The sequence below is a fragment of the Botrytis byssoidea genome (genome assembly GCF_014898295.1).
Source record: "Botrytis byssoidea strain MUCL 94 chromosome Unknown BBYS_017, whole genome shotgun sequence".
NCBI classification, from domain to species: Eukaryota; Fungi; Ascomycota; class Leotiomycetes; order Helotiales; family Sclerotiniaceae; genus Botrytis; species Botrytis byssoidea.
The window spans coordinates 863,479-883,474 of NW_024065858.1; the positions used below are offsets into that span (position 1 = coordinate 863,479).

A 19,996-nucleotide genomic window follows, 5' to 3' on the forward strand; every position below is an offset into this window, starting at 1 on the left:
GAACGTCGGTAAGGTTAAGGTTACGGTTCGCGAAATAATATTTCCGCGCCGTGATTTCAGAATCTTCAACGAATATTCTACACCATACCAGTGAACTTATCAATATTATTCTTCAATTCTATCTTGTGAGGTATGAGTAGTTCTGGAGTGCACTCAGACGTTACAGGATGTGGCAAGATGTTGAATTTTGCAACCTGTCTATCAACGATCAATTAGCAACACCACCAACTGACTGCTGTGATCAGATATCCCACATCCAGACCTTGTGTACGTAGTGAAAGGAGAAAGTTCCACCCACCACGTGCAAATATTTTGCCAGAGTTTTTAGCTACATTGTACGAAATAGACTTGATGCAAATCAATCTGGTATCACTGCAATTGGCATAATTATAGTTAGTTGGCCATATCGACCCGGATTCAACTTAGCAGCTCAAATTGACTGTGTATGGTTCGGTCTCACAGAACATTATTCACCAACCTCTCTTTTGTAACAAGCATTAACATAGATAATTTCAAGACTTGAATGAAGGATGAAAGCACAATTGCATTGCCGCTTCAAACATGAAATTTGGATAGGAGCAAGATGGCTACAGGCCGCCCGACGAAGTACTCCCAGGCCTTGCCGGCGTATGAATGTTCCAGTATATCATTTCATCACCATATAAGACCTATGCTGGGAGCTTAAGCTTGTATTCTTGTTGCATTGAAACCATTGGATAGGCCTGTTGAGAGATGATGAATACCAACAGTATTTAGCGTAAACAGGTCATTACTTGAGACATATAAGATTGAAATTTCATGTTTTAAGCACCAAAACCAACTACTTTCCATCATCTTCATCCACTAATCGAGATACAAAACGATAACTCATCTCCATTCACGATCAAATCTCATATAATCGTTTGTCATCATGTCACTGAATCCATCATCTAAACACAAATCAAAACGGGGGTCTTCTGACGACAAGAAATCTTCGAGCGGATCAGAAGCAGGCTCAGTGAAGCTCCTGACAGCATATCCGGGATTCGACAAACTTGTCAAAGATCTGAAAAAATTTGACTCTTCCCTCAAATTGGGATATCACCATGGAGACACAAGCCTCAAAGCGCGTGAAAATAATTTCCGAGATGCCATGGAAAATCTGCTGAAGGCATCGAAAGCTTTTGCAGATAAGGCTGAAGAGATAAGTAAGCTTACGGCACGAAAGAAGCGTCGAATAGACCAGCTAGACTCGTTTAAGAGGGACTGCGGAGGTGGAAAGGATGACGCAGAAATGGTTTGGAAGAAATGGTTAAAGAAGAGATTGAAGAAGAGAAAATGAAAAAGGAGCAAGAAAGACGAGCTGAGGAAGTCAGACGAGGAGTAAGTATAAGAAGTATTTCGCAAGAAAAGCCTTACAAAGGGCACTGGTCTGAGTGGTCTCATCAGGATGAGTACTTCTTAAAAAAGTACGACACTGTTGGATTCAAACTTGAAGATATGCTTCTGGGGGATAATGGGTTGGAGGCGCGACTAAAGGATTTGCTGGAGAATATCAAGTGGCACGAGAATCCCAATAAGGATTTGGCGTTGATCTACAGGAAGAAAGACCTGGGTCCTCAAGAGGTTGGCATCATAAGATAAAGATAGGAGAGCCTGGTAGTGAAGAGATTGATTGTTATAGGAGAGAATGCGTCCAGAATTGATATTAAGCGATATCTTTCAAATCTACGTGGTCATTTCAATCAATTTCTTTTGCAACAAAAGTGTGAAGCGAAATCAAACTCAAAGCTCCAGAAGTAAAGTCAATCTCCAATTATAAAATTCCAAATAAGAACTTATCAACTGTACAGGTGATTATTCTCTCATAGTTCCACCATACAGTACTAGACATTAAGTTTGCGCGAAAGGCCTTTTTCCACCAAAACTCATTTTATTCAAAATAATATCAAAAATCAATCCTTCGTTTTGATTATGAAAAATCTAAAGATTCTATAGAAATTCATTATAATATTAATAAAAAATAAATAAATTATTTTTCTTAATTTTTGTTTCAATTGAAAAAAATTTTGAATTTGAAATCTCTAAAAAAGTTATAAAATTCGCTTAATTTTGATATATAAATTGATTTCCAAAAATTATTTTATTTCAAATTTATATATAATATCAATTAAAGAATCTAGAATTATAAAATTATAACAAAAAAATTTGTTTAATTTTAATTCTATAAATATAAAATTTATTATAAAGTATTTAATATATAAAAATTAATATTTGATTGAAATTAGAATATTAGTATCTTCATTTTATAATATAATTAGAGATAATTTTACTAAATTATCTTGTAATATTATAAAAACTTTTATATTATATCATTTGATCAATTGTTTATACAATTTTAGATTTTAAAAGAGATATATAGAATTGATGATTTTTAATTATTTATTAAAATTGTTGAGTTTATTCGAATGATCAATTTCGCGCAAACTTTATTGAGGTGACTATATCCAAATTAACTTAACTAAGCATTCAAGCAAGTATTAATGCATCAGCTTAAGAGTGATGAGTTTAGTAGCGCACATTATTACTATGAATCTTCAACACTTCTTTATTGTGCCTTAAGAAACATCATGTTATAAAGTTTAGCGCCGTACAGATTCGGAATCTAAATATCCTCAACCCCGGTTGTGGGTGATTGATTAGCAAATATCGGATGTGTCCGAGAAGTATTCGCGCACGTGATATCAATGAGAGGTATAAGTCTTCAATTGAGGTATTTGGAAATCCCTCAGAAGTGGTCGCGAGGATAGAAGATGTTCGTAAAATGGCGTTGAGCAATTGAGAGATAATGTAACTTGTTTGAACATCATCAAACAAGGATATCTTGGATCCATCTTTGCATCGCACATGAATTCTTGCGCAGGGTTATGTTACGTTGCTTGTGGTCAAGATACACTGAATCTACTATTGCTCACGATCGTGCGGATATCACTTCGTTCACTTTCCCATAACCTGATTAATTCTACCACCAAGGTTATAATTTATTTCTCTTTCTCGCCCACTTCCTTACTTCATCTCTACAATACATCTACTAACTTTTGCAAAATCTTGCAAATGCACCCCTCTTACGTTTGATTCCTTTTGAATCATAAACTCCCAATTCTATAAGAGGTTTTACCATCCTTGGCGTTTTTCAGCCTTCCAACACACATGAGATCTAGATAGTACACAGGTTCATCTTGCACACTTGAAACAAAGCAAGTCTTTCTTGCGGCATAGTCTGAGAATTCTGAGAATTATTCAGATATCCTGCGATCTTAGTGGATGAAGCTTCCAGGAAAATTCCCACCGATCGGCACATGTCGGTATTCTCTAGCTGTGTAATTTTACATGAGGATCAAAACTCTTCTGACACTACACATCTATTTGAAAACTCAAAAATATCATGGCGGCCTTTTTGGGAGAGTCATATGAGCGTTTCTCCGTTCGTCTGCCATATTCCGATAGTAAGAAAACGCAATACCTGGATGAGTATATGGAAGTTGGAAAAAAAGACCCAGAAACAGGAGAACTTACGCTGTTCATCTTTTCAAAAGAAGAGAAGTTTGGTCTAGAAGTCACCCTAAATGCAGGCTTTAACCACGGATATTATGATGGTGTTATGGTAAAGCTATCAGATGTCAATTCCGGGGATGTTATTTGGCAGAAGAAATAGGTTAGGAAGTTTGTGAATTGCGGGAGATGAGTAGGTTCTATGGGTTAGAATTTAGGGACTCAACTAAGGGGAATGCTCGAGGGGCAATATTATAAGCTTAGGAGCTAGCACGCGTTGCTTTATCATGATAACTTTGCTTGGCATTTTCGTTTCATTTTATTATATTTTTCGACTTATTAGTACGTATTAATTGGATTAGAATGAAATATTTGGTTATTAGTCATACTGGATTAATGAACCATCTAACTAAAGATGTTTTTTTTGGATTATAAGAGAATATTTATATAAGCTTTATACCCTATATTTATAAGCTAAAAAGCTTATAATATTTCAAATTATAAAATATTAACTGATTTATAAGACCAGCTTCAAACTTACACTTAGACAGATTTTTTACTTATAAGATAATATCACCTAATCCAATTAATACGATACGTGATTTTTCTCGCAAACTTACTTGATAATCGAGCTTTGGATCTTTGGATAGCAGTCAACAAACATAACTCAATAGAATTGACAAAATAACTTGGTTCAGAAATCATAATTCCCGTGGCTACATTGTTGAGCTAATGAATTTGACGAACAATTATTCGGTTGGTTAAGGGGAGGCAATTCCCCTCCTAAATGCCGAAACAGCCCAGGTGGCGTCTTTCCGTAGGAGAAAAAACGGGCCGGAATTGACCATTGGCAAAGGCCTTCAACAACTCAATTGTTCCATTCCAATTCAGAGAATTTAAACGTTTAAATAGTTTTATGATTGAAGATTATTCAAGAATCTATTTAACTTTTATACTTTTGTACTTTCATACTTCGATTGATTTATCATAGAATTTACTAGGGTGATCGATTTTGGCCTCTTTTTTCTCCTATGTAGAGGGCGTATCATAGTTCCAAAATAGCGTTCATACGCTAAGTTGAATCACGTGCCAGAGCGAATTATTGATGGAGACATCACCTGAAGCAATATGAGTGACTAGCAGCACGGTACAGCGAGGATGCGATTACCGTACTTGTCGAAAGCAAGAACATAATAGTATTATAGAATTCCTCTCGATGCAGTAACAAACACCAGATTACTTACTTCTAATATATATCTCAATAATGATTCGAAAACTTGGGCTTTTCAAGCCTTCAGGGATTCTTTCACGCATTGCGCGAACACGACGTCCATTAAACTCAAGAAGCTTTCGATCTAGAGTTCTTACAAACTACAATCATGATTCTTCACAGGAGATTAATATTGAGCCACCTTCACCTCCTCAACCCAGCCCTCCGGTTCAATCCAATGTGGCTGCAATAACTCTATTTACCGTGGTAGCCGTTAGTACTATATACACCACCTCGGCCATATACGAGAATCTGAATCTCCAAAAGGAGACACCCAAAATCATGGATATGTTCATCCGAAACGAGGAAAACACGTATGATGTAAGACGCAAAATGCACGAGATGAATTACCCTCCTGGAATATTATATGCTCCGACCCCATGGCCACCCATCCACCAACTCTCCAGTCCCCAGGGACGAGAAAAATTCTGGAATAGATTGATGCCCTCGGAAAAATTCACGTACACCATCATGGCGACAAATATAGGAATCCATGCTCTAGGCAGTCTGGCTCCAGGATTATGGTCCAACATCTTCCTACATACACCCGGCATGAATAGAAATTTCACATTGCTCACCTGTGTATTTGGTCATGGGGGACTGGCGCATTTGGGTATGAATATGTATGGATTCCATTCCTTCATGCCGGCCTTGGGACAAGATCCATCGTTCAAATCGAGTATTCCTCACATGTCGGCCTTCTATCTCTCAGCGGGTGTTGTGGGTAGTTGGGCTCAAGCTTTAAGTGCAGGACTTCGACCGAGGGTCGCGCCGGTACCCTTTTTGGGAGCGAGCGGTGCGATTTTTGCATTGATTGGTGCGTTTGCTATGCAACACCCAGAAGCTCATTTTCAGATTCTGTTTATTCCGTATCCGTTTGCGGCGCAGGAGTTGTTGGGTGCAGCTATGTTGTTTGATTTGCTGGGTGTTTGTGGTGCTTATAAAACTCTTAGATTGGGGCACGCGGTAAGAATTTCTGAAGAATCTTCAGATGTCATGTGACTAATATTGAATTGTTTAGGCGCATTTGAGTGGTGCTTTGATGGGTTTGGGCTATGTGTATTTTGATTGCGAGAGGAACATTTGGAGACCCCTTTGTAGAGGTGTTTATAGATGGTTTGGAATGAGAAAGTGGGAGAAGAAGGTTTAGCAGTACTTTGAAGATGAGTGAGGCGGGGTAGCAGAGTATGGTTCCTGTTAACAGTTGCGATTTAGAAGAATCACAAGTGGAGACGAGATGGTCTCCACTCATAGCTGGTAATTGATTACGTCGGCGTTTAGGTATTGATGTTCCCCTCATATAGTTAATCAATGATTTGTTGGTAGAGGAAAGCTTGACTCCTAGTATCTGAAAGATCACCAGGAAACCGTCGGGAGTGAGTTGGTATGTAACACTACAGATAATGCAAACTGAATCAATAGATTTACTTGATGTACCGACTGAATGAAATTGGTATATAAAATGGCTTGAAATCCATAACCGTCATAAATGTGATCACAAAATAACCTCCTCTGGACGCCCTCTTCCCAATGAGAAATCCCCATTGACACACAGAACTCTTCATGCTATGCCACATTATGAAGAGATAATAACAACTTAGATCATAACGGTTCAACAACAACATCCCACTTGATCACACACACTCCACATCTCACTCTTATCCTTCTCCTTTCCCATAAAATGTCTCGTAGACGTCAATATCCTCTCACTCTCCGCACCATCTCGTAGTCCAACTCCCTTATCCTTACCAGCCCCTGTAAAACATAGACTTTACTTGTGAACCTGCGCGTTCGGTGCACCCGCGTGTTCAATATGTTTTTCCTCATTCGTGGTATTTGTAATCTCTCTCTTCCTTAAACTATCATTACCGGCTTCGACATCAGGAATAGTAGCAGCGGCTTTCTCATTATTGGCGTTAATTTCAGTACCCGTGCCTCGAATCGATCCAGTGTTTGATTCCACATCTTCTTTATGAGCCATTGCAGTAACTCCAAAAAGATCGTCCATCTTTTCAAGCGAGAGACCTTTAGTTTCAGGGATAAGGAACCAAACGAAGAAAAACATGCTGAAGCAGAAGGTTCCGAAGATGAAGTAAGTTCCGTAGCCAGCGCGGCCGACTGTTACCAACACTTTCTAGATGTCAGTTTATTTCATGATGGTGATTTCGGTGAGGGAATGAAAAAGGGTGTAGAAAGAAGAGAGAAACATAGAGAAAATACTCACTAGTAGGAACTGCCTTCGCAACCACAAAATTAAACAGCCACTGGGTCGCCGCCGCAATCGCTACATTCAACGCTCTCAATCTCGCAGTCGGTATCTCACTAACGATAATCCAGCAACAGGGTCCCCATCCAAATTGAAAGAATCCAGCAAATAGATAAATGCAAGTCAAAGCAAAATATCCCACGGGAGGTATAACGGCACCCTTAAGCGGCGGATCGAATCGCACGTAGAAACCAATAACAAACATAGCACATCCTTGTGCAATACTAGTCCAGAGTAAAGATTTTCTTCGTCCGAGAGAATCGGCGGCTAGAAGAAGAAAAGCAGCACAGGTTACCATTTTCACAATTCCATAGACACCAGTTGCGAATAGTCCGGATGTAGTGGAGTCAATGCCGAGATTCGAAAAGATCTTTGGAGCGTAGTAGTTAATGGCGTTGGTGCCGGTCATTTGTTGACAGATCATTAGTCCGATTGATATCAATGCCCGATTGCGATTTCCTTTTATTGTCCACATTTCTTTCATGAGATCAATGAAACTAGCACCACCGATTAGTCGACGTTCGTTTTCGAGTTGTTCGGCCATCTAAGATAGAGTAAGTAGGATTTCGATTAGCCGGATGGTGGGATCATACTTCTTCTAATTCCATGCGAACGTATGGATGATCCGGTGGCAGACTTTGTTTGGATTAGTAGCGCTTCTGAGAGTTTCATGAAGATAGCAAATAGCTTACTTGGAAACTTTTGATAAGACCGCAGTAGCTTTTTCCCAATTATCTTGGCGAGCTAACCATCGAGGAGATTCATGACACAGGAAGATTCCTACGAATAGGAAAATTGCTGGCAACATCTGCAAAGCAAGTGAAACTAAGGAATGAAAAAGTTAGCGTTCCGCTCGCTACAGTTCTGCATTAAAGGGGGTAGCATTACCGATCCATGCTGTATCGCCTTTGAGGTGTAATAACGCGCCGTAGTTGATCCAAAAACTCAACATAGTCCCAGTAGCAATGAATAGTTGATACATTCCGGTGAGAGCACCTCTGATAGCTCTTGGTGCATTTTCACTGACCTAAAGGTAATGGATTGATCAGTTTGGGATCTCAAAAAGAAGAGGAATCCTGTGGAACATACATAAAGTGGTGTAAGCATGCTGGCAGCTCCAACACCTAGTCCTCCAACCAATCTACCGACATACAATGCTGAACTATCAATCTTTAGCCATCGACCAAAACTTTTAAGTCAGTTCCACTCACATATGCCCATCTGATGCACATTGAATGATGACTCCCAGAATCGTGATGCCGGCAGCAAGGAGCAACGCAGGCTTTAAATTATCAGTAAATCGACTTTATGAATCCTAATAGGGGTCATTACCTTTCGTCCCCATCGATCTGCTACATAGTAGGAAGCCAATGATCCAAAGAAACAACCTGCTTGCAATGTACTGACGACTATTTATTATTAGAATCAAACTCCAAGCTCACGTTTCAAAACTCACTATTTGATGCAAGATTCGCTTGCGCAACACTGCTAAGCGTGTCGATATGATATTTCCTGCTCCCGTCAATGATTTACTCAGCGTAGTATAGGAGTGTTAACATACTTGGTGAAAGCCGGCATAACAATAACACCTCCAATTGTACCAATATCTATGCGAATCAGTATCCTCTGTATTCAAGCTTTTGAATACTAGGCTAAACGTACCCCAACCAAAAAGCATGCCACCAAAACAAGCTGTGTATAAGTTAGTAAATATTCCGCCATCATATCTCTTCTCGAGTCCGCAAAGTTGTGCGCATACCGGAACATGCTAAGAAGAAAACCCTCCATCCATAAATTTCCGGGCTACGCAAAGATTCCAATTAGTTCAGAGAATTTCGCGAAGAAATATATATGCTTACGGGTCCCTGTCGTAAAAAAGTTAGTACCGATTGTCAATTCTCAATTAGTTCAAGGTCTCTGCACGTACGTTCTCATAGATTCATTCTTCACAATCTTCATCAAAAACCTTTGCCCAAGTCCGACCGCCATCTTGACGAGTCTATTCGTGTAATCTGAGATTCGATTGAGCTGTTTCAATCAGAGTATTTCTCATCGAAACCAAAAATGTAATAGAAGTCTCGACGTGTCGATTTCAATAAAAACGCGTACGAAGAAAAAGTTGAGCCTCTGCAGGAAAGTCGTGCCTCTGGGAGTTTAGTCTGCCATCACAAATGTGGTCGAATACAACCATATAATATCATCCAATTTACCCCATACCCCATCATCCCAAAGGAGAAACGATTCTCCATCTACCAGTCGAGACTGATATCCATAACTATCTTCCATCTTGGCCAACAATTGGCCAAGGGAGCCAAGTATATCTCCTCTCAACCTCAGATTCCCCACCCCCAGATTTCTGATACCCTGGTTAAATTGTCTACATCTTTACATGGGATAAATCCCACGTTCTATTCATCCAACCAATATGATTTCTCGTTGTAGGTTCTGCATGACCATATCTGGGGTTAATAACCGGCTGGGCGCATATACAAGTCTCGCGTATCCGTGCGTTGTAATCCGTTTGCAGTTTGGTGTGTGGAGCCCCGCATACAGAAGGATGGATGATCTTGTTGTGTTGAACAGGGGGTGTCAATCATAAGAACCTGGAAGGATATTTATCCAGCAATCCCAAACAAGAAGGACGTTCGAGTAGAAGGCATAAGAGCTTGGCTTGAAGCGCCACGCATCAAATGTCAAATCACTTATATGTGTGCAGATCGCCTGTAAAATGTGAATATGGTTCACGCGAGTTGAGGTGATAGATAAGGTTGTGCTATGTCACACTATTTTCTGATTGAGTCGAGTAGGTCTAGGCATACATGTCTTGGAAACAAATAAGTACCTAGAATATCTCATCGTCTATAAAACCTACCAAATGATAACTCACTCAATCTTTCATCTCATTCATCAGCCACCCGGGAACGACAGGTTTATTTTCCCACCCATCAAGATAGTTCTCTGCTTCCCCAGAGGGCTTAGCATATATACCAGTCACAAACCAAGCCACAGTTCCCTTTTTCAACGTGATCTGTAATGTAGGTATCACGGTACGACTTTCAACCAAGTTAGAATTTGGGTCGGCATTAACGAGCATCGCCGTGCGACTACTTTCACCATCACCTTCGAGTGCAGCTATTCCAACCGCCCCTTTCGAAACAGCGAAAGCACCGACTGAGCCTGGCGAACTACCTTCAGGTGTGTTGAGATCGTAGTTTCCAATGATCTTGGGAAGTGTACCTTCATTTTTGGCCGAGTCATAAAGATCAAGGGAGCGACTATCTGATTTTCGTTCGTTATAAATTGCGAATGCGCCATCTGCTGTCATTATTTCCCTTCCAGCTTCTATCTTATGAACCCGAAGATGCCAGTTTGGAGTTTCGTCGACGGGAGGTATGAGATAAGTCTTGATGGTGACATCTGGGAATGGTTTCCAGATAGACTTTAATACCGATTGTTTATCGTGTGTCTCAATGACTGCTGTCTCACAAATTCGGCGGGTTTTCCAAACTTCACCTCTATCATCAGACAGACCAAGCTGTGAAGCCAATGCAAACTGTTCCAGGGAAAAGCAACCTGTAGGCACAGAATAGCCATATACACTACTATACGCAAAAGATCCGTATTTTGCATGGGTTCCTCTCATAGGATATGAACATGCTTGACCTGACGAAAGTATCATCTTGTGACCTCCGAGGTAGCTGATAATATGCCCAGGATGTTTCAAAGCCTTGATGGCTGGGAGCAAGCTTGTCGGGTACGGTTCTTCCTCAGACGTCCAGAATGGGTGATCCTGGGAAACAGCCAAACAAATGAATGCCAAACATGCCCAATATGGACTTCCTGGTGAATTATAATTCTCCGACATGAACATGTTTGGGAAAGAATATCCCACAGTCAAGGTTCCAGTAGGACTCCATATTTGATCTTGAGTTTGCCACCATCTGAGATTTCTCAATAGCAATCCCTTGACAATACCCCATGTCAATGGTTCTGGCAATTCAACATCAGCATATGCCAAAGCACCCCAGAATGAAGACATGGCGAATCGGTATCCGACACTTCTTCCAAATGGCGTTGCTCTTCCTTCTTCATCGAAATAATGAATGAAGTCTAACGCATAATCTTGAGCTCGTTTCTTGAACTCTGCAGCCTTCTCCCGATCCTCGTCACCTGCCAACTTCGCATATAATAGTTGAAGGAACTGTATAGCAAAGCTTCCACTGTAATAATCTTGTTGCCAAATCCCCTCAGGTCCATCATTTGACCATCCTGCTCCTCGGAAGAAAGAATTCAAATGAACAATATCTTGCTCGATCTTCTCCTGAGAAAATTTCCCTCCATTCTTCTTCAATCCTAGATTTGCAAAGACTCGAAACCACAACCAATTTGTATTCGGCATGCTAGAACTGGTCAATACTTTGCCTTGGTTCTCATTTTCATCAAAACTTACTTCTTACTATTAATTGAATTTCCCAACCACGTCTCCACATTCCCTCTCTCCTTCTCACTCAATCTCTCCCAGAATACCGGCGCAACAGCCAATGCAAATCCCAAAGGACACATCTCCACCATTCTTTGATCATTATCTCTGGGCTCTCCCCAATATTCCTCATTCTCAGGATCAGTACCTTTTTTCAATCCCTCAATCCACCATTCCGTCCCTTCATATACTCCTCCCCCAGCTAGAAGTGAACTTAATCCCCATAATGGTCGACAAAATCCTTCAATCTCAGCAGCACGCGCATCGAAACGGACAGCAGTGGAACCAGGTACACGGATTAAAGCTTTTTGCGGGGAGAAATGGGGTTCCAGTGGATCAAGGAGGGCTTTGAGGAGATTTTGAACAGATGTTCGATCATTGATTGAAATGAGGGAGAATGGATGTTTGGTGTTGTATCCTAATGTTAATTGTTTCGGGGATGTCATGATGAAGGATATTGACGCGAATGTGAATTTGAGTCCACAGCAAGCCAAGCTTGAGATGTAAAATCAGAGGAAGAAGGAAAATACCTACAACCTGATATGTAAGTTGTACTATGACATATTTACCTCGTAAGAATGATATGCCGACAGCAAATATCTACTACATTGAGTGTATTGCATCGCGTTGAGTGGGACGCGGTCGTCCGGGGATAAATTGAGGTGGGGGAAGTGCATGCAGGCTAAACTCAATCACTAAACGCACACCCTGTCCTGTCTACCGATCTTGCTCCGCCTTAAATCATTTTGTAGAATTGGAGAGCTACCAGCTTCCGAACATCTGTCTCTACACAACATCTGCGTGATGGTAGTTATGATTCCTCTCCTATCCTCTAATTCGCACGAACTCATCAGCAGTCTGTCGCAATACTTCTTCCGCCATCTCCAAATAATCTGATTCCTCAAGATCAGCTCTTGGCGTCGATGATTCCGGGAGGATTATAGCATCTTCGAGCTCCGTTAGATCATACTTTATTGTTGCTTGCGTCTTGAGGACTATAGCCATCTCATCTAGTGTATCAAGATCCATTGGTTCTTGCTGGTTCTTAACATTGTTAACCACATTCATATCCATTGGCTCCTGCTTGATCTTTCGTCTCTTCGCCAACGGCTCTTCAGCGGACAGATCTACATGGTCTCGATCAACATGCTCCTTCTTTATCTTACAGTTCTGAGTCATATTGGGGCCGGGTCTTTGTGTTAAAACTCCGTATGAGGTTTTAATTTCCTGCTTGGTCGCGTTTGGCGGACCTTGAGCTTCACGTTTGATTTTTGCTAGTGCCCTAGGATGGGAAGGTTGCGGGGCAGTGCCATCATCGTCGAGAACAATGATTTTCTTAGCAGGCACACAAGACATTTGTTGTTTGAACTCTCCTCTTTCAAAAGCCTTTTGATCTTTCTAGATTTGCACATGTCAGATACGACTATGTACTGGATTGCAATGCCCACACACCTGCAGCATCATAAAAGCACTCTGCCTCTCTGATGGCTGCATATTATTCCAAGTGCGCCATTCTCTGGGCTCCCTGGCATATACCAAATTCTGATTGACAGCCAATTGTACTTGAACTTTGCTCAGACTCTGTAGTTCTTTCAGGGAACATTGCCGCTCCGTAGTTGCAAGTGACTTCCAGGGGGTATAGTAAAGCGATGGCGGATATGGAACGATGTACAAATGATCTAGAAATTCTAACACTCCAAGTCAGGAAAGATAAAGGGTCGAGGATGGAACTAAATTTACCGGAAGTGCGGTACATATATTGGAAATTGAGAACTGTCAACCTGGTGGAAGCAAAGTCGTATAAATGTAGGCCAACAGTCGGGTCTTGTTTTGACCCAACCTTAAAACGTCAGATATATCATTGAAACTGATGGTATGGGATTTACTCAATAGAACTAGTCACTCCATATTTTTTGAAGTTCAACTGGTCCACTTTTTTTGCATGCCATAGATGTGTTGAAGGTTTTGTTGAATTTCTTGTTGATGTTTTGATCTTCTCTTTCTCCATAGTTCGACGATAAAGTCCGACAGAAAAATGGCCAATATCGGCTGGATCAAGGCCGATGACATCAGTCTCATTCGAGAGATCTTCGTCGACGTCAAGAGAAGAAAAGATGAAAGGTGCGCCGACGATATCCTCACCATATCTTGCCATGTTGACGCACTCGATGAATCCCTTGTAACCCTTACTAATGCCATTAATTTCTGGTTTATCTTTTCTAAAGATGTACGCCGCACGCCTATCGCCTGAACTCCCCAAGCACAAGTGAGCTTGAACCTGTTGGAAAGGTTCGAAGCAGAATCCTGACATCAGGGTGACTTCGATCTTGAACTTGGCACCCGGCCGCGCGACAATATAACGCTCGCATTTCGAATCACCATGACTTTCTAGATCTCCCAGCTTAACATATTCTTTGAATGGTTGGTTTGTTGCACAATCGATGATCTTCACTTCATACTCATTGCCCTCCTCTGTGAGAATAGCCATGATGGGACTTTTGATGCGCGATTTTTGTTATTGTTGTTGTTGATTGAAAGAACGTCGAGTATCTTTGCGGAAGATGGAAGAATTGGCTTGGCGTATCTCATTAGTACCCGGTAAAGTAAAAGGTTTACAGGTCAAGAGGAGAAATATAAGGAAGTAGAAGTGAACGCGAAAAAACACAGTTGATCTCAGGCTTACATGCTGTAACATGGAAAGCAAAAAGAAAGCTTGTGCGATTCCTTTTCTGAAAATATCACTCACGTGCTATAAACTCACGACAACTGCACGAATCCATCTCCGTCAATTCAATGGTTGAGTATCGTTTTACCTCTGCTATTACTACTATGCTATCTTACTTGACAACCAAGAAGTTATGATACAATAGGCTGAGTCCAGCACGAAATCAACATAACCGCCTTCCACATCAACAGCTTCGTACATCATCGCATCCCAAATTCTAGAAATGATCCGTATGTCCATAGAAACAAACACGAAATAAAAGTCATCTACTCCATCTTGATTCTCTTAGTCTTCGCCTCTGCATCCTCGATCTTTTTTGTGATTTCATCCATCTTTCTTTTCTTTTCCAACAACTCAATATCTCTCTGAAGCTTTTCTTTTTCCTCCCTCAACTTTTGCAACTCTTTCAATGCCTGTAAATCTTCATCCAGATTTCCAACTAGTGGTTTCGTAGCTCGTACGGGCTCAGAATGTCTTACAGTTTTGAAAACTTTGGTCTCGATATAAACATAATTTCATCGTCTGAATAAAGTGAGATAATATCGATTGGTTCGGTCTTGACGCCTGTAGCGGAAGCTTGAGAAGCAGCTACTTGGGAATTGAGTCCATCAATCTGGCTGATCAAGCTATCACGAATGCTTTCGAGCTTAACTTCGACTCCCGGAGTCACTGCCTTATTTCTGCGTGGTGTAGTGATGTTGGAGTGATTAGACTCTGCAATAGACTCGACTGAAATGACCACTGGCGAATCTATTGCCGGAATTGGTCTCGAATTTGGTGGAGCTGCTACTCCCATGCCTTCCACCCTGTCTACCATCGTATACGGTAGCGGATAGGATCCCACATCTATCGTAGGATCTGCTCTCATACCGTATGGCAGAGCGCCTACTGACTCTAGTCTGTTTGCGCCTGATGGCAAGTTTGAGGATGCTCGTGCTTCTCGTCCGGCAGATATTTGAATAGGCAAAGCTTTCTCCGGTACCCCTCCTAACTCAGCGGGCTCATCTTCTCCATTAAATAACATGACATCGCCACCCCTAGATGTATACTGAAAGTTTTTTTCGCCTCGTTCACGGGCTTTTCTTCGTTCCTGATAATATTTGTTAGCGCCATGTCTTCTGTATGCATAGATTTGGAAATACCTGAAGAATATCGAATGTTTCGCGTTGCTCGGTACCATACATTTTATACCACGCACGCCATTCTTTAGGCAGATTTTTTGTAGGATGAGTTTTACGTCGGTTGACTTTGGATCCAAAATTTTGCCCGACTTCGTTTCCCTTGATGGCCTCCCAATGAGCTTTTTCCAAATCTTGAAGGCGCGCAATTGCCATCTTTCTCTCTTCTCTCTTTAGGGCGTTTCATTCATAAACGTGTAGTAATACTGGGTATTTGACGATGTTATCATTTTCAAAAAAATCTGCACATTATGTCAGTGATGAGATATCGATCTCTCCAGAACGCGTAAATACCAGTAGGTCGCGGAAAGAATTGAAACCCCTCCATGCAATGCACACATCGCCAGTCTTTCCTAGTGCGGTCTGGCTTTCTAGGCAACGTAAGGTTTGGAGACGCATTGGAGTTATGAGACTCAGAAAAAAAGTCTAGCGCAATTCTTTTGCCAGCTTATTACCACTTCTTTGTACTCGTCGTTAGATAATGTGACCATAAAGCTCTCAAAGAAGACAACGTCAATTTGGAAAGCTGAAATGCTTTTTGGAAGTGTATCTACAGCTCCAGTCTCACTGGGCTGTTCTTCATCTGTCATTGTAAGCTTAGAATGATCATACGTGCAATTATCCATTTACCTGTCTCCATCTCCACATTCCTAAACACAAACTTTGAGCCTCGCGGTCTTCTATGAATCTCCACATTAGCGTACCGAATCGTTTGGACAAGATCTTTTTCCGTTTTTGTTTTATTGATTCCATGAAGAGGCGTCTTAAATTCAGCATAAGAAACTTCCTCGCCGTCCATACACATCTTGGCTTGAATCAGATCGTATTTGCCAAAATCAAACCCCTCCTTTAAGGTGACTTCGATATAATACGAAGCTTTAGGCTCTGCCATAATATATCTTTCATCATGCGGATTGGGAGACCCTCCACTGGGTTCGAGTTTGGCGTATTCGTCATAATATTTACCTGGATGCTTTTTAACATGTACTTCGATCTCGCCCTCTATACCAGACATGATAGCCGTGATGAGCGACGTTTTTAAGTTTTTAAATTCGTGTTCGTGATACTTGAGAGCTTTATTGAAGACGGATAAATGCAATTCTTAATTCGGAAATATGCTGAGGTCTTTTCAGTCTGGAAACTCGCAAAGCGTGAAGACTGATTGTGATATATAAAAATTAGCAACAATAGAAAAGAGTCACGGGACTTGAAGTGAATGATCATAACGAATGCCGTCTAGCTACCTAGGTAGTTTAATTACAAATTATTGTGTGCAGTATAAGAATATCATATGCTAATTCATATTATGCACTTCACTCGCTGGTGAAATAGTAAAGATTGAGCCTCTGCATTGCCACTGATCAAGTACTAATAAGGTATAGAGAGTTTTAAGTATGCTATCAATGAAAGAAAAACTGGTAAGTATATTGGAACCTTCCCCTACGAAATTGTATTCAACCTATAAAAACTGTTCATCGCCGACCAGATGAGATCCCACAACGTGTGATCATTAAGAGGTAGACGTTTGAATCATTCCGTCTTGATTCGCTTCTTAGATCTCGCTGCATCAATTCTCTCCTGCAAAGCATCACGCTCCCGCTTCATTTTGATAACTCTCTCTTCTTGCGGAATATCTTCCTTCGGTTTCTCAAGTGCTGCCTCTTCCTTTCTCAACTCCTCGTCCGCAAGTGCAATCTCCTTTTCCTTCGCAGCTAGGCTTAAAATTGGATTCTTGGTCTCAGAGACGATGATGATTGAATCATCGTCGTCATCAACAATGGGCGTTTTCTGCTTGATGATATCTACAGTTGTGAGCCGTTGCCCATCTGAGGAGTTCGCCATAGCACGTTGTATCTCTTCGCACTTGATGCGTACGCCTTCTTTACCAGACTTAGCTCTCTCTTTTTGTGTGTTGTATCTACTCCTTTCGAGAGGATTTGTGGAAAGCTCATCGTCTTCTCCGTCTAAAGAAATGATTTTGCCCATAATGTTTTTATACTCACGCTGGACGATACCTCGCTCACGGTCTTTCTTTTTCTTCTAGTATAGTTTGTCAATAACCTCCCCTGCATTGATATCGACGACTTGAAACGAACCTGAAGACTCTCAAACGCCTTTTGTTTCTCAGCAGCGTACATTTTGTCCCAATGGCGCCATTCCCATGGATGTTCCTCTGCCTTAACTCTGCTACGAACCAGGGGAAGCACCATACCAGATTCTTTTTCTCGATCTTCATGCCATTGTTTCTTGCTCAATTCTTGCAACTCACTCAAAGCGGTCTTTCTTTCATTGTCATTTAAGACGCCCCAGGAGTAATGGTGAAGCGGTGGAGGATATTTGACGATGCCCACTTGCTCCAAGAATTCTGTACGACATTTCAGCGGATATACCAGTGTTATGGCTGCTAGAGGGGTTGACCTGCGGTTCTACCATGAAAAGTAAATGTTCCAGAGGCTTCAGTAGAGTAATAAGTGGTGGTCGTACGGTCCGGCTTTTTGGGAGAGTAATGGGGTCCGACTTGTAAATAGAATTTACAGTCGTTTCCTTCCGAGGAGCCTTTGGTTTGCCACCAACAAAACTATACATATAAGCTTTTATTATATGAACAGTGAAAAACTATACTTACCCAATAGCAGAGCTAATTCCATGCTTCTGGTAGCTATCTTGGTCAATCTTCTTTACGTCCCAGATATTCTTGGTGTCTAGCTGATTCTTTTTGGTCTTGGACCCAAGCTTAGCATTGAGCTTCATCTGATTCAAGCTTGGGAACCGAATCTCTGAACATGCTTTCTCCCAGTCTGATAGCGCCTTCTTGTACTCATTGTCAGAGAGTCTAGTGGTAAAACTTTCGATGAAATATAGCTTCACAGCGAATGACATAAGATGATCCGGCTTGATACCCATGAGATCTGTTTCTTCGGAAAGTCTCTTGTTTGTCACACCAACCTTTAGGTATTAGTCAATCATGATATTTGATCCTTAACTGACCGATTTCTATTTTCCTGAACGCAAATCTTGCACCAAGCATTTTCTGACCGTCAATTTCTACATCAGCATACTGCATCTTTTGAATGTGATCTATTTTTACGTTTCTGTTTGATTCTACAACGTGCCTCGATAGAAGGGCAATTGAGGAGATAGAATCATCCCTGTCGGGCAAGTGTACAAAGGCACCAATGGAGCTGTATTTGCCGATTTTGAACCCCTCCTTCAAGGTGACTTCAATGTAGAAAGTGGTGTCAGGCTCTGCAACAATATACCTCTCTCGCTCAATATCAGTGCTTTTTTCCTTGCCTTCAACTTTGATGTATTCATCATAATATGTGTCGTCCGGGTATCTCTTGATTCGAACCTCGACCTCACCTAATTCTGTTTTCAAAATAGCCATGATGAGCGAATCTTCTGTGTGTTCATGAAAATTGAGAACTGAAATGTCGAAGATTGAAAGCTTTGTATTGCGAAATGATGATAATTCGAATATTCGGGACAAAAGGCCTGGAAATATGGAAAGCTGATTATCGTAAAAGGTTAACAACAGTTCAAGAGTTTCAAACAACAAAAGAATTGTTAGAAAAGATTTAACCTACCAAATCTATCAGAAGAGTAAATAAAACAAAGTAGTTAACGTGGTTTATCAGCATGTGGCCCATATCAGCATGTGGCCCACTTCGAAAATGCACTAAAATCGAGGTTTTTTTAATATTTATATTTTAATAACTAATCATTATTTTGAAAGAAAAAATCATAAAAAATCATAATAAAAATGGAACATTTATAATATTTAGATTTCTTTTTTAAATAATTTATTTTAGCTCGAAATTGTCACACTTTGCATTACAAAATCTCTTTTTCTTTAATAACTTTGATAAATATTAGAATTTTGAAAAAAAATTAGATTTTTGAAATATTTGAAAAATAAGGTTTTATATAATAAATTTTTGAGAAATTCTATCGACTAATAAAGAAAGTGCACGGTTACACATAGACGAATTTTGTATATAAAATGAAGTGGGCCACATGCTGATATGAGCTATATGCTGATAAACCACGTTACAAGATTTATTAAAATTCTCAATAATATTACATAAATCAAAAATATAAAAGCAAAAGAAATTGAAAATAATAAAAAAGGGAAAAAAGAATAGAATATTGACTACAAAACTATAAGATTTGAAATAAATAATTATAATAAATTAATTATTATTTTTTATTATATTAAATATACAAACATAATTTATAATCCAAAATAGAATCATATTTCTATTAACTGCCTCTTCACTCTGTACACAAACAAATTCTCTCGAAACTTCGATTATCATAGAAGATTAGCAATAGTTCAAGAATCTCAAACAATAAAAGAATTGTTAGAAAAAACTCAGCCTATCAAATCTGTTAAAAGAATAAATCAAACAAAGCAATTGCAAAATTTATTAAAATTATTAATAATATTATATAAATCAAAAATATAAAAGTAAAAAAAATTAAAAATAATAAAAAAGGGAAAAAAGAATAGAATATTAATTATAAAGCTAACGTGTTTTATCAC

The 19,996-nt window shown here is 40.1% G+C and overlaps 9 protein-coding genes across 9 annotated transcripts; 3 read left to right on the forward strand and 6 right to left on the reverse strand.

Annotated features, from left to right (window-relative positions):
* Positions 1-910: 910 nt before the first annotated feature.
* On the forward strand, positions 911-1,321 carry EAE97_008324 (uncharacterized protein; the record flags this gene model as incomplete). The annotated part of the gene is made up of 1 exon (XM_038878838.1): positions 911-1,321. One exon carries the CDS (start codon positions 911-913, stop codon positions 1,319-1,321), a length of 411 nt encoding a protein of 136 aa, XP_038730518.1.
* A 2,103-nt stretch (positions 1,322-3,424) lies between these two features.
* On the forward strand, positions 3,425-3,694 carry EAE97_008325 (uncharacterized protein; the record flags this gene model as incomplete). Its single annotated transcript, XM_038878839.1, has 1 exon — positions 3,425-3,694. The coding sequence occupies one exon, from the start codon at positions 3,425-3,427 to the stop codon at positions 3,692-3,694; it is 270 nt and encodes an 89-aa protein (XP_038730519.1).
* A 935-nt stretch (positions 3,695-4,629) lies between these two features.
* Positions 4,630-6,171, forward strand: EAE97_008326 (uncharacterized protein). The gene is made up of 2 exons (XM_038878840.1): positions 4,630-5,767; positions 5,823-6,171. Exons 1-2 carry the CDS (start codon positions 4,796-4,798, stop codon positions 5,949-5,951), a joined length of 1,101 nt encoding a protein of 366 aa, XP_038730520.1. The 5' UTR covers positions 4,630-4,795; the 3' UTR covers positions 5,952-6,171.
* A 401-nt stretch (positions 6,172-6,572) lies between these two features.
* Positions 6,573-9,056, reverse strand: EAE97_008327 (uncharacterized protein; the record flags this gene model as incomplete). The annotated part of the gene is made up of 13 exons (XM_038878841.1): positions 6,573-6,931; positions 7,026-7,611; positions 7,661-7,703; positions 7,760-7,892; positions 7,956-8,094; positions 8,157-8,229; positions 8,279-8,349; positions 8,400-8,476; positions 8,524-8,579; positions 8,629-8,674; positions 8,730-8,759; positions 8,827-8,870; positions 8,995-9,056. The coding sequence occupies 13 exons, from the start codon at positions 9,054-9,056 to the stop codon at positions 6,573-6,575; spliced, it is 1,719 nt and encodes a 572-aa protein (XP_038730521.1).
* An 898-nt stretch (positions 9,057-9,954) lies between these two features.
* EAE97_008328 (uncharacterized protein) lies at positions 9,955-11,993 on the reverse strand (the record flags this gene model as incomplete). Its single annotated transcript, XM_038878842.1, has 2 exons — positions 9,955-11,467; positions 11,518-11,993. The coding sequence occupies 2 exons, from the start codon at positions 11,991-11,993 to the stop codon at positions 9,955-9,957; spliced, it is 1,989 nt and encodes a 662-aa protein (XP_038730522.1).
* A 379-nt stretch (positions 11,994-12,372) lies between these two features.
* On the reverse strand, positions 12,373-14,035 carry EAE97_008329 (uncharacterized protein; the record flags this gene model as incomplete). The annotated part of the gene is made up of 4 exons (XM_038878843.1): positions 12,373-12,945; positions 13,000-13,235; positions 13,288-13,387; positions 13,451-14,035. 4 exons carry the CDS (start codon positions 14,033-14,035, stop codon positions 12,373-12,375), a joined length of 1,494 nt encoding a protein of 497 aa, XP_038730523.1.
* A 712-nt stretch (positions 14,036-14,747) lies between these two features.
* Positions 14,748-15,606, reverse strand: EAE97_008330 (uncharacterized protein; the record flags this gene model as incomplete). Its single annotated transcript, XM_038878844.1, has 2 exons — positions 14,748-15,362; positions 15,415-15,606. 2 exons carry the CDS (start codon positions 15,604-15,606, stop codon positions 14,748-14,750), a joined length of 807 nt encoding a protein of 268 aa, XP_038730524.1.
* Positions 15,607-15,863: 257 nt separating this feature from the next.
* Positions 15,864-16,465, reverse strand: EAE97_008331 (uncharacterized protein; the record flags this gene model as incomplete). Its single annotated transcript, XM_038878845.1, has 2 exons — positions 15,864-16,033; positions 16,081-16,465. 2 exons carry the CDS (start codon positions 16,463-16,465, stop codon positions 15,864-15,866), a joined length of 555 nt encoding a protein of 184 aa, XP_038730525.1.
* A 261-nt stretch (positions 16,466-16,726) lies between these two features.
* On the reverse strand, positions 16,727-18,838 carry EAE97_008332 (uncharacterized protein; the record flags this gene model as incomplete). Its single annotated transcript, XM_038878846.1, has 5 exons — positions 16,727-17,490; positions 17,547-17,815; positions 17,841-18,028; positions 18,077-18,359; positions 18,439-18,838. The coding sequence occupies 5 exons, from the start codon at positions 18,836-18,838 to the stop codon at positions 16,981-16,983; spliced, it is 1,650 nt and encodes a 549-aa protein (XP_038730526.1). The 3' UTR covers positions 16,727-16,980.
* Positions 18,839-19,996: the final 1,158 nt, after the last annotated feature.

Coding starts and splice junctions, on each gene's coding strand:
- EAE97_008326 (XM_038878840.1), top strand. CDS start 4,796: ATGATTCGAAAACTTGGGCTTTTCAAGCCTTCAGGGATTCTTTCACGC. Junction 5,768..5,822: donor CTCTTAGATTGGGGCACGCG/GTAAGAATTTCT, acceptor TGAATTGTTTAG/GCGCATTTGAGTGGTGCTTT.